The sequence below is a fragment of the Opisthocomus hoazin genome, chromosome 5, assembly GCF_030867145.1.
Source record: "Opisthocomus hoazin isolate bOpiHoa1 chromosome 5, bOpiHoa1.hap1, whole genome shotgun sequence".
NCBI classification, from domain to species: Eukaryota; Metazoa; Chordata; class Aves; order Opisthocomiformes; family Opisthocomidae; genus Opisthocomus; species Opisthocomus hoazin.
Window position 1 is genome coordinate 785,251 of NC_134418.1, and position 12,551 is coordinate 797,801.

The 12,551-nt window shown below is 65.5% G+C and overlaps 1 protein-coding gene and 1 long non-coding RNA gene across 2 annotated transcripts in view; both read right to left on the reverse strand.

Moving 5' to 3' along the window:
• Window positions 1-1,410: 1,410 nt before the first annotated feature.
• TEX261 (testis expressed 261) lies at window positions 1,411-11,473 on the reverse strand. Its single transcript, XM_075422127.1, has 6 exons — window positions 11,327-11,473; window positions 9,951-10,030; window positions 9,375-9,528; window positions 5,131-5,198; window positions 3,314-3,416; window positions 1,411-2,283 (listed from the first exon to the last, which is right to left on the reverse strand). The coding sequence occupies exons 1-6, from the start codon at window positions 11,394-11,396 to the stop codon at window positions 2,168-2,170; spliced, it is 591 nt and encodes a 196-aa protein (XP_075278242.1). The 5' UTR covers window positions 11,397-11,473; the 3' UTR covers window positions 1,411-2,167.
• A 158-nt stretch (window positions 11,474-11,631) lies between these two features.
• Window positions 11,632-12,551, reverse strand: part of LOC142361524 (uncharacterized) — a 5,524-nt gene continuing 4,604 nt past the window's right edge. Inside the window, exon 3 of the long non-coding RNA XR_012764151.1 lies at window positions 11,632-11,663. This is a non-coding gene — a long non-coding RNA (uncharacterized LOC142361524). The remainder of the gene's footprint in view (window positions 11,664-12,551) is intronic.

A 12,551-nucleotide genomic window follows, 5' to 3' on the forward strand; every position in this document is an offset into this window, starting at 1 on the left:
CCTGGGAAAATCGATCCCGGCTCCGCTCCCGTCCCGCGCTGTCCCCTCGCCGCCCGAGCCACCGCAGGGACGCTCCCGAGGGTGGCCACGGATGAGTACACGACTCTTCAATACTCCATCCCGGCGGTGATTCCCGCTTCTTCCCGAGCTGGAACTCAGAAACCCTCTGTGGGGGGACGCCGGAGCGTCCCTGGGAAGCAGGAGAGGTTTGGTGTCTCGGTGGCCGGATTTCCCCACGTTCCAGGGCAGGGGACAGGGTGTTGGGACGCAGCCGGGCTCCTGCCGCAGGGTCCCTTTCCAGGAGCCGGCCCCGAGCCCGGCCGGGGAGCCGAGCGCCGTCCTCGCAGCCCCCACAGCCTGACCTTCTCCCCTCTTCATTCTGACGCTCCTTTTAAATATTTATAGGGTTTCTGGCCAGGCAAATGGGAAAATGAGGATTAAAAAAGGCTCGGCAGCAGGGATGTGACAGCCACGGATGTCCCCACTCACACCCGGGTCGGGGGCCGGAGTCCCGGGCTCTGCTTCCACCGTCGCGCCCCGCTCTCACAGAATCCCAGCATGGTGGGGCTGGCAGGGCCCTCTGGGGTCCCCCAGCCCAGCCCCCTGCCCAAGCAGGGTCACCCAGAGCAGGGGGCACAGCACCGCGGCCAGGGGGGCTGGAATATCTCCAGAGAAGGAGACTCCACAGCCTCCCTGGGCAGCCTGGGCCAGGGCTCCGGCACCCTCAGAGGGAAGAAGTTCTTCCTCATGTTCAGCTGGAGCTTCCTCTGCTCCAGTTTGTGCCCGTTGCCCCTTGTCCTGTCGCTGGGCACCACTGGAAAGAGTCTGGCCCCATCCTCCTGACCCCCACCCTGCAGATATTTAGAGGCATTTCGAAGGTCCCCTCTCAGCCTTCTCTTCTCCAGGCTGAACAAGCCCAGCTCCCTCAGCCTCTCCTCGCAGCAGAGATGCTCCAGTGCCCTCCTCATCCTCACAGCCCTGCGCTGGGCTCTCTCCAGTAGCTCCTCATCTTTCTTGAACTGGGGAGCCCAGCACTGGACCCAGCACTGCAGATGGGGCCTCCCCAGGGCAGAGCCGAGGGGGAGGAGACCCTCCCTCACCTGCTGCCCACACTCCTCCTCACGCACCCCACACTCTTCTCCATTCACCCCGAGCCTTCATCAGACCAGCAGCTCTCCGGCAGAAACCGCATTTCCAGCAAACCAGCACCAAACAGGGCAGGGGGCCCTGAGCACACCCAGGGGCAGGGGGGGACGGCGTGGCCCCCCCCACCAGCCTTCAGCAGAGCTGGCCACAAAATGAGGCGTTTTCCTCCGAAACTCCTCAAAAAGCCTCCCCAACCCGTGAACCCGCGCTGCCAGAGCCCGGCGCTCCCACCACGCGCGAAGGCGACCAACAACGAAGCAGAAAAAGAGGGAAAAAAAGGGGTTTTTTACGATTACAGGGAACAAGAACAGAGGGCTGACCGGCTCCCCAGCACCATCACCTTCTCTCCACCCCTTCGCAGCGCGGGGAACGCCAGCCGCCGCCACCCAAGGGACCAAGGGACCAAGGCTCGGCCTCTCGCTCCCCGCGGAACGGCCTCCCGGGGCCTCTGCGGAGGCTCCCAGCACACCCGGAGCAGAGTGGAAATTTCCATCCCCAAAAACCACACCGAAAGCCACGTCGAGTCCTCCCAGGCTCCCCTCCCGCCGCGGGACCCCAGCACCCTCCCGCACCGCCAGGCTCCCACCGGGAACCCGACACTTTGGTTGCTTTATTTTGTTTTTAATTAATTAATGGCTCTGTGTAAATCTCAGTGAAGCGTCGAGCGCGGGTTCCCCCGCCGCCAAGCTCCACCAGGCGCAAACTCCTGAGACCCCAGGAGGTGAGACAACGCCTGCCGGGTCCCCGAGCGGGGTGGGCATCGCCGGGGGCCGGACCCTCGCCGCGCTGGCCTGGAGCCACCCACCCTTCCTGCCCACGGTCCCGGGGGGATCGGCGAAGCGGTAGAAAAAGGCCCGAGCCCTCCCCACGCCGTCTGTCCGGCGCCGCTGGGCATCTCGTACGTCACCAGGAAAATCCCTTCGAGGCACGGCGCAGGGTTCGAGCCAGGCCTGGGGACGCGGCCGCCTCGCAGCCCCCCGCACAGTTCGGGTCTGCCCCGCTCCTTCGCCGCGGCCGGGGCTCAGTAAATCTTCTGTCGGCTGGGCAGGATGGCCTCCTTGATGAACGAGAAGACCACGAGGATGCCGGAGCGCTTGCCCCTCTTCCCCTTGGTGAAGTAGTTGGAGACCACGTCGTCTGCGGAGAGAGGGGAAGAGGGATCAAACACGGACCCGCCGATGGGTCGCCTGGTTTCGGGGCGACGCATGAGGTGCCTTCAAGGCACGGAAGTTTCTGGTTTGCTCGCGCCTTGGCCTCCCCGTAAGCCACAGAGCCCAGATCCTGAGCTCCCCTTCACAGAACCCCAGCATGGTGGGGCTGGCAGGGCCCTCTGGGGTCCCCCAGCCCAGCCCCCTGCCCAAGCAGGGTCACCCAGAGCAGGGGGCACAGCACCGCGGCCAGGGGGGCTGGAATATCTCCAGAGAAGGAGACTCCACAGCCTCCCTGGGCAGCCTGGGCCAGGGCTCCGTCACCCTCAGAGGGAAGAAGTTCTTCCTCGGGTTCAGCTGGAGCTTCCTCTGCTTCAGTTTGTGCCCGTTGCCCCTTGTCCTGGCACTGGGCACCACTGGAAAGAGTCTGGCCCCATAATGCTGGGGCCTCTCCCAACACAGAATCACAGAATAGTAGGGGTTGGAAGGGACCTCTGTGGGTCATCTAGTCCAACCCTCCTGCCGAAGCAGGGTCACCTACAAGAGGCTGCACAGGACTTTGTCCAGGCAGGGCTGGAATATCTCCAGAGAAGGAGACTCCACAGCCTCCCTGGGCAGCCTGGGCCAGGGCTCCATCACCCTCAGAGGGAAGAAGTTCTTCCTCATCTTCAGCTGGAGCTTCCTCTGCTCCAGTTTGTGCCCGTTGCCCCTTGTCCTGTCGCTGGGCACCACTGGGAAGAGTCTGGCCCCATCCTCCTGACCCCCCTCCGCAGATATTTGTAAGTATTTATTATGTCCCCGAGCCGTAGGGAGAATCCAGGGAAAGCAGCAGGGCCCCAGGGCTGGAGCAGTGCAGGAACTCTGCTCGCTCGCCCCCCGCCCTGCAGAAGCCCCCCCCCCACTTTCCTGCCTCGGCTTTGGGATGGGTTTACCCGACCAGCTGCCCCCTCCCCTCCTCTGCGCGGTGGGAAGCGGGGGGGCTCGAGCACAGCCCCTGCCAAAACCCAGCGGGCGCTGACCTCCAGGCTGCACGGTGGACGGCAGGACGTTCTCTCCGGCGGATAACGAGACGAAGAAAGCGAAGGGAATTAACCACAGGCAGAAGGTGAAGTAGGCGAGAACCTGCGGGCAGAGCGAGAGGAGCAGTGAGAGCCCCGCCGCAACGCGGGCTCCCCGGCTGCGCCTCCCCGCCACGCACCCCGAGCTCTGCCCCAGCCCCTCCAGAGAAAAGCCACCGCGGGGAGGGGGAACTGCAACGCAGCTTCTCCCCCTGCCCAGGTCTCCTGGGTGCCGAGACAGCGGCGCTGGGCGAAGCCGTCACGGGGGTAAAATCCACCCAGGAAAAGCCCTCGCTCCTGGAAAACTCCGCGGCTCCTGGACACTGGAATCTTGCAGAGCTCAGTGACAGAGCTCAGGGTCCTGCATCTGGGGAGGGACAACCCCAGGCACCAGGACAGGCTGGGGCGGCCCTGCTGGAGAGCAGCTCTGCGGAGAGGGACTGGGAGTGCTGGGGGACGACAGGGTGACCCTGAGCCAGCAGTGTGCCCTGGGTGCCAAGGAGGCCAATGGGATCCTGGGGTGCATGAGGAGGAGTGTGGGCAGCAGGGAGAGGGAGGTTCTCCTCCCCCTCTGCTCTGCCCTGGGGAGGCCCCATCTGCAGTGCTGGGTCCAGTGCTGGGCTCCCCAGTTCAAGAAAGGTGAGGAGCTACTGGAGAGAACCCAGTGCAGGGCTGCGAGGATGAGGAGGGGACTGGAGCATCTCTGCTGCGAGGAGAGGCTGAGGGAGCTGGGCTTGTTCAGCCTGGAGAAGAGAAGGCTGCGAGGGGACCTTCGAAATGCCTCTAAATATCTGCAGGGGGGGGGTCAGGAGGCCGGGGCCAGACTCTTTCCAGTGGTGCCCAGCGACAGGACAAGGGGCAACGGGCACAAACTGGAGCAGAGGAAGCTCCAGCTGAAGATGAGGAAGAACTTCTTCCCTCTGAGGGTGCTGGAGCCCTGGCCCAGGCTGCCCAGGGAGGCTGTGGAGTCTCCTTCTCTGGAGATATTCCAGCCCCCCTGGCCGCGGTGCTGTGCCCCCTGCTCTGGGTGACCCTGCTTGGGCAGGGGGCTGGGCTGGGGGACCCCAGAGGGCCCTGCCAACCCCGACCATTCTGTGATTCTGTGACACAAGCAGGAAACCGGGGGAGCTGTTAATGAGTAATTAAACCCTCTTCACGCCTTGCAGGGATGAAGAGTCCGCAGCTGGGCTGGCTCCTCGGCGCCGGGGCCGGCCGCGGACGTAGCGCGAGGGGAGCGAGCGGAGCCGACCTGCCGAAACGCTGCGGAAGTGGCCAACTTCACCAAAAGCCGGTCTTTTTTTTTTTTTGTCATTTTGGCGGAGGTTTTCTCGTTTGTTTGTAAAATCCACGCGAAGCAGCAGCGGCCGTTGGGCCCAGCCAAGCCCCTTCGCCAACCCGGACCCTCGTCTCGGCAGCGCGAGGGCGTTGTGCATTGGAGACGCAAAAATAACCAGGGGCCACAGTTCCAAAAGGGAAAGGATTCGTGGTTAGCTTGTAAAAAAACCTAAAAAATCGTATTATCTTCTGCTTTCCCTAGTTTTTAGCATTTCAGGGGAAATAAATCTGCGCTTAACGCTGCGGATTTCCTCTGCCCTGCAGCTGGCTGGGAAAGCCCTGAGCTCACCCCCCAGGAAAGGAACCGGAGCCTCCCTGGCGCTTCCGAGGAACAAGCGCAGGGACCCCCGGGGAAGGGGGACAGAAAAACGTCCTCGGCGTGCCCCGCTGACCCCAAACCCGGCCTTTTGCCCTTCCTCCCCGCAGCGCCGGGCCCGGCTCACCTCAGAGAACAGGTAGTACTCCTCGGCGAAGAACTGGAACGCCAGGTAGTGATTGAATATCACCAGCGCTGCCAAAGCAAAGCGGAGCGAAGTCAGGCCCCCGCCCCGAAGAGGCACCCTCGGCTCACGCCAACGCCCCCGAAGTGGAGCCCACCGGGCCACCAGCGCCCCGGCAGCGTCCGTAACGGCCTCAGGTTGCATCAGGGGAGGTTCAGGTTGGAGATTGGGAGAAATTTCTCCACCGAAAGAGTGGTCAGGGGTTGGGCCAGGCTGCCCAGGGCAGTGGGGGAGTCCCCATCCATGGAGGGGTTCAAAAACTGTGTGGATGTGGCACTTGGGGACATGGTTTAGCAGGCGTGGGGGTGTTGGGGTGATGGTTGGACTGGATGATCTCAGAGGTCTTTTCCAACCTTAGTGATCCTGTGATTCCACAATTCTCTCCAGCCTAAGGACGTCACCAAAGGTCAGGAGAGGAAGAACTACAAGATGAGGACCTTGGGTTACACCTTGGGATCCTCACCTTGGAGGACCCGGGGATCGTCACCTTGGAGGACCCGGGGATCCTCACCTTGGAGGACCTGGGGATCCTCACCTTGGAGAACCCGGGGATCCTCACCTTGGAGGACCTGGGGATCCTCACCTTGGAGGACCCGGGGATCCTCACCTTGGAGGACCTGGGGATCCTCACCCTGGAGGACCTGGGGATCCTCACCTTGGAGAACCCGGGGATCCTCACCCTGGAGGACCTGGGGATCTTCACCCTGGAGGACCTGGGGATCCTCACCTTGGAGGACCCGGGGATCCTCACCTCGTAGGACCTGGGGATCCTCACCTCGTAGGACCTTGGGATCCTCACCTTGGAGAACCCGGGGATCCTCACCTTGGAGGACCTGGGGATCCTCACCTCATAGGACCTGGGGATCCTCACCTCATAGGACCTGGGGATCCTCACCTTGGAGAACCCGGGGATCCTCACCTTGGAGGACCTGGGGATCCTCACCTTGGAGGACGCGGGGATCCTCACCTTGGAGGACGCGGGGATCCTCACCTTGGAGGACCCGGGGATCCTCACCTTGGAGGACCTGGGGATCCTCACCTTGGAGGACCCGGGGATCCTCACCTTGGAGGACCTGGGGATCTTCACCCTGGAGGACCTGGGGATCCTCACCTTGGAGGACCTGGGGATCCTCACCTTGGAGGACCCGGGGATCCTCACCTCGTAGGACCTGGGGATCCTCATCTTGGAGGACCTGGGGATCCTCATCTTGGAGGACCCGGGGATCCTCACCCTGGAGGACCTGGGGATCCTCACCTCGTAGAACCTTGGGATCCTCACCTTGGAGAACCCGGGGATCCTCACCTTGGAGGACCTGGGGATCCTCACCTCATAGGACCTGGGGATCCTCACCTCATAGGACCTGGGGATCCTCACCTTGGAGAACCCAGGGATCCTCACCTTGGAGGACCTGGGGATCCTCACCTTGGAGGACGCGGGGATCCTCACCTTGGAGGACCCGGGGATCCTCACCTTGGAGAACCCGGGGATCCTCACCCTGGAGGACCTGGGGATCCTCACCTTGGAGGACCTGGGGATCCTCACCTCATAGGACCTTGGGATCCTCACCTTGGAGAACCCGGGGATCCTCACCTTGGAGGACCTGGGGATCCTCACCTTGGAGGACCCGGGGATCCTCACCTTGGAGGACCTGGGGATCCTCACCTCGTAGAACCTTGGGATCCTCACCTCGTAGAACCTTGGGATCCTCACCTTGGAGAACCCGGGGATCCTCACCTTGGAGGACCTGGGGATCCTCACCTCATAGGACCTGGGGATCCTCACCTCATAGGACCTGGGGATCCTCACCTTGGAGAACCCAGGGATCCTCACCTTGGAGGACCTGGGGATCCTCACCTTGGAGGACGCGGGGATCCTCACCTTGGAGGACGCGGGGATCCTCACCCTGGAGGACCTGGGGATCCTCACCTTGGAGGACCTGGGGATCCTCACCTTGGAGGACCTTGGGATCCTCACCTTGGAGAACCCGGGGATCCTCACCTTGGAGGACCTGGGGATCCTCACCCTGGAGGACCTGGGGATCCTCACCTTGGAGGACCCGGGGATCCTCACCTTGGAGGACCTGGGGATCCTCACCCTGGAGGACCTGGGGATCCTCACCTCATAGGACCTGGGGATCCTCACCTCATAGGACCTGGGGATCCTCACCTTGGAGAACCCGGGGATCCTCACCTTGGAGAACCCGGGGATCCTCACCCTGGAGGACCTGGGGATCCTCACCCTGGAGGACCTGGGGATCCTCACCTTGGAGGACCCGGGGATCCTCACCTTGGAGTACCTGGGGATCCTCACCCTGGAGGACCTGGGGATCCTCACCTCATAGGACCTGGGGATCCTCACCTCATAGGACCCGGGGATCCTCACCTCATAGGACCCGGGGATCCTCACCTTGGAGGACCTGGGGATCCTCACCCTGGAGGACCTGGGGATCCTCACCCTGGAGGACCCGGGGATCCTCATCTTGGAGGACCCGGGGATCCTCACCTCATAGGACCTGGGGATCCTCACCTCATAGGACCTGGGGATCCTCACCTTGGAGGACCTTGGGGGTGCTGGTTGACAGCCGGCCGACCAGGAGCCAGCAGTGCTGATTCTGTGGGAGTCTGGCTCTGGATCTACGTGCCACCAGAGCTACGCCCATCTCCAAGGAGCAGATGGAACCCTGCCTACGAGCACGCCCTGAGGAGCAAAGGCATTTCCTTCGCAGCAGGTGGCACCTGAGATACCCATCAGGACCCCAGCAAGCCACGCTGGAAGAAGCTTTGCCCGTCTGCTACTCGAGGTGTCACCGCAGATCGCTCAGAGCCCAGATCTGAAGTCAGATCCGTGCACAGGACACTGCAACACGCAGGAGACTCGGCCACTTGTGGTGGGAGGAAACCATTTGACCTACTGGGAGCAGCCAAAAAACCAGTGTGACTGGCAGAGCTACCGGCCCACCGCCCCAGACCCGGCGGGGGAGCGGCTCCCGCCTCCAGCCCCCGACGCGGGGGGGTTTGTGGCACAGAATCGGCCACGGGGGCCGCTTCGGCCAAAACCTCGGCGCCTCAGCACAGCCCCGCGCCCGCCGCTCGGGATGGGGGGACCCCTCCTGCCCGTCCCGCACCGGGGCTCGCCCAGGCAGCCCCCAGCCCCGCCGGGGACGGAGCCACGGTGGCCACAGACACGGCCTTGGCAAACACCCCAGGAAAGGCAAGGGCAGGGTCCTGCCCCTGGGGAGGGACAACCCCAGGCACCAGGACAGGCTGGGGGGGACCTGCTGGAGAGCAGCTCTGCGGAGAGGGACTGGGAGTGCTGGGGGACGACAGGGTGACCATGAGCCAGCAGCGTGCCCTGGGTGCCAAGAAGGGTGATGGGACCCTGGGGTGCATGAGGAGGAGTGTGGGCAGCAGGTGAGGGAGGTTCTCCTCCCCCTCTGCTCTGCCCTGGGGAGGCCCCATCTGGAGTCCTGTGTCCAGTGCTGGGCTCCCCAGTTCAAGGAAGATGAGGAGCTACTGGAGAGAGTCCAGCGCAGGGCTACGAGGATGAGGAGGGGACTGGAGCATCTCTGCTGCGAGGAGAGGCTGAGGGAGCTGGGCTTGTTCAGCCTGGAGAAGAGAAGGCTGAGAGGGGGCCTTCGAAATGCCCCTAAGTATCTGCAGGGTGGGGGTCAGGAGGACAGGGCCAGACTCTTCCCAGTGGTGCCCAGCGACAGGACAAGGGGCACCGGGCACAAACTGGAGCAGAGGAAGCTCCAGCTGAAGATGAGGAAGAACTTCTTCCCTCTGAGGGTGCCGGAGCCCTGGCCCAGGCTGCCCAGGGAGGCTGTGGAGTCTCCTTCTCTGGAGATATTCCAGCCCCCCTGGCCGCGGTGCTGTGCCCCCTGCTCTGGGTGACCCTGCTTGGGCAGGGGGCTGGGCTGGGGGACCCCAGAGGGCCCTGCCAACCCCAGCCATGCTGGGATCCTGTGAATCTCCATATTAAACACACTGGACTGGTCCTGGCAAATTGGACATCACCCAGAATTTAAACCCAGCCTCCCAGTCCGGTGAGGAGAGTCAAGACCCCGCGATGGGGGTCTATTTTCTGCCAAATTAACGCCTCAGACGCCGAGTTTCAGCCCAGCCGGGATCTCGCCCCCCGCCGCTGCCGCCCGCCGAGGGGGGGGACGAGCCCCAGCCCCACTCACCGCAGGAGAGGATGAAGTTGGAGGAGGTCAGGACGATGAAGGGGAAGGTCTGCAGCAAACCGAAGTAGACCAGGTTGGTGAAGAGCCCCACGCCCACCATGAAGCCGGGGAAGCGCTCGAAGAGGTAGAGCCCGACCAGCACGGCCGAGGAGAACTGGGAAGAGAGAACGGGGAGGGGGGGGTCGCGTGGGGCAGGACAGCGGGACCACCGTGATCAGGGGGGGCTTTAGGGTGCGCTGGTGGCACCGTGCTCCCCGCACACCCCCCGCTTGGCCCCTTGGGAACGGTCCAGACGGGAATCCCACCCCGGGTAGGACACGCCGCAGCCGGGCCTCAGTTTCCCCAACTCGGGGGGGGAGATGTTGCCCAGGAGGGCTCAGGACCACCGCCTCCCCGTTAAGCGAGGCGCTGAGCGAAGCGGCCCCCCTCCAACCCCCCTCCTCGGGAGCTGCCCCGGGGCCGGGGGAACCCGGAGCTCCCCCAGCGCTCGTCCCCTCCGTCCCGAGCCGACGTCCCGCGCCACAGCCGCCCCGGGGGGACCTCGGCGGGGTCCCCCCCGCGCCCACCGGGACTCACCCAGATCATGTACTTGATTATCCTCCTGGTGACCACCGTGTACTCCTCGATCAGCTCCGCCAGGTAGTACAGCCCGGCGGCTGCGGAGAGACGCCCGGCTCAGCCCCGCGGCACCGGGGAGGGGGGCAAACGCTCCCCCAGCCCCGCAGGGACGGAATCTTCGGGGCACCCAGGGACCCCCCCAAACTCCGGGGCTTCCACAGGAGCTCGGGGGCTCCCGTGGGACCCTCAGCCCTCCAGTCTCTGGGGCTTCCACAGGGCCTGAGGGGCACTCGGAGGGCGCGGGGGCACCCCGTGGAACCCCCTCCTCAGTCTCTAGAGCACCCACACAACCTCAGGGGCACCCATGGGACCCCCTCCCCAGCCTCTGGGGCATCCACAGGGCCTCAGGAGCACCCATGGGACCCCGTCCCCAGCCTCTGGGGAATCCACAGGGCCTCAGGAGCACCCATGGGACCCCGTCCCCAGCCTCTGGGGAATCCACAGGGCCTCAGGAGCACCCATGGGACCCCGTCCCCAGCCTCTGGGGCATCCACAGGGCCTCAGGAGCACCCATGGGACCCCCTCCCCAGCCTCTGGGGCTTCCACAGGGCCTCAGGAGCACCCATGGGACCCCCTCCCCAGCCTCTGGAGCACCCACATGACCTCAGGGGCACCCCTGAGACCCCCCTCCCCAGCCTCTAGAGCACCCACACCACCTCAGGAGCACCCATGGGTCCACCTCCCCAGCCTCTGGGGCTTCCATAGGACCTCAGGGGCACACATGGGACCCCCTCCCCAGCCTCTAGAGCCCCCACACGACATCAGGAGCACCCATGGGACCTCAACCAGCCTCTGAAGCATCCATGGGTCCCCCTCTCCAGCCTCTGGAGCTTCCACAGGACCTCAGGGGCACCCCTGAGACCTCCTCCCCAGCCTCTAGAGCACCCACACAATCTAAGGGACACCCGTGGGACACCCCCCCCCCCAATCTCTGGGGCATCCACAGGGCCTCAGGAGCACCCATGGGACCCCCTCCCCTGCCTCCAGAGCACCCACACAACCTCACGGGTACACACGGGACCCCCTCCCCAGCCTCTGAGGCTTCCACAGGACCTCAGACGGACACAGTGGCCTCAGTGGCACCCGTGGGACCCCCCCCCCAATCTCTGGGGCATCCACAGGGCCTCTGGGGCACCCAGGGAGCCCCCCCACACCCCTCCCCTATCGCCGGAGCATCCGGGGACCCCGGGACGCCCCGGCCCACGGGAGCTGCCTGACCCGCGGCCCCGAACCCGCTCCCAGCAGCGGCCTAGGCTTCCCCCTCCCCGGAGCCACCCCCTCCCCCGCCGAGAAAGGCCCGATATATCGCGACAGCCCCCGGCGGCGGGGCTCACCGATCGCCAGGGTGACGAAGGCGACCTGGATGAGCAGGGACAGCCAGCTCAGCGCGTAGATGAACCACATGGCCGGGCCAGGCCGAGCCGGGCCGGGCCCCGCCGCTCCCGCTTCCCGCTCCCGCTTCCGGTTCCCGCTTCCGGCTCCCGCTTCCGGCTCCCGAGGCCGCGCTGCCCACGCGGCGCCGGAACAAACGAGGCGCGCCCGGCCCCGCCCGGCGCTGCAGCGACCCCTGCAGGCTTGGAGGGCTGTGCGAAGGGGGGGGTGCCTCACCGCGGGGGGGGGGGACGGACCCCGACACCGTGCTGGGGGTCGGAACGTGGTGGGACCCCGAAACTGCGGGGGGACAAAAACCATCACTGTGGGGCTGGGGGTCGGGGGGAGAGGGGCTGGGGGGAGAGGGGCTGGGGGGTTCCCCCCCCCCCCCCGCATCCTCACGCACCGGGGCGCGGGTCCCGTGTCCCCCCCCCAGACCCGGCCCGCCGCCCCCCGGCCCTGCGCACCCCCAGGGTTGGGGGTTCTGCCCCCCGCTGCCCCGCTCGTCCCCACAGATGGGGGGCTGCTGGACCCCCCCCGCCCCAGTGCAGCCCCACGGGTGGGGGCTGCTGAGCCCCTCCCCAGCCCCGGGCACCCCACGGGCGGGGGGCTGTGTGCCCCCCACTTGTGTGCAACCCCGTGGACTGGGGTATCGCCCCTCTCCAGCCCCTCACCCCCCCACGGATGCGATTTTGCCCCCCAACCCCACACACCCCCCTGGATGGGATTCTGCCCCCCAAACCTCACACCCCCCCATGGGTGGGATTTTGCCCCCTAATCCCTGAGCATCCCCACAAACGGGATTTTGCCCCCCAACCCCACACACCCCCTGGATGGGATTTTGCCCCCCAAACCCCACACCCCCACGGACAGGATTGTGCCCCCCTAAGCCCCACACCCCCCCACGGATGCGATTTTGCCCCCCAACCCCACACACCCCCCCTGGATGGGATTCTGCCCCCCCAAACCCCACACCCCCCCATGGGTGGGATTCTGCCCCCCACACCCCCACGGACAGGATTTTGCCCCCCAAGCCCCCCACACCCCCATGAATCGGGCTTCCCCAGCCCCCCCCGGCTGTTGCCCCCCAGCCCCCCGTTGCAGGGGAGCCGAGCCCCCCTCCTCCCGTACCCCCGCCCTGACGCGGGGTGACAGCCCGGCGGTGTGGGGTGCCCCACGGTGTCCCCC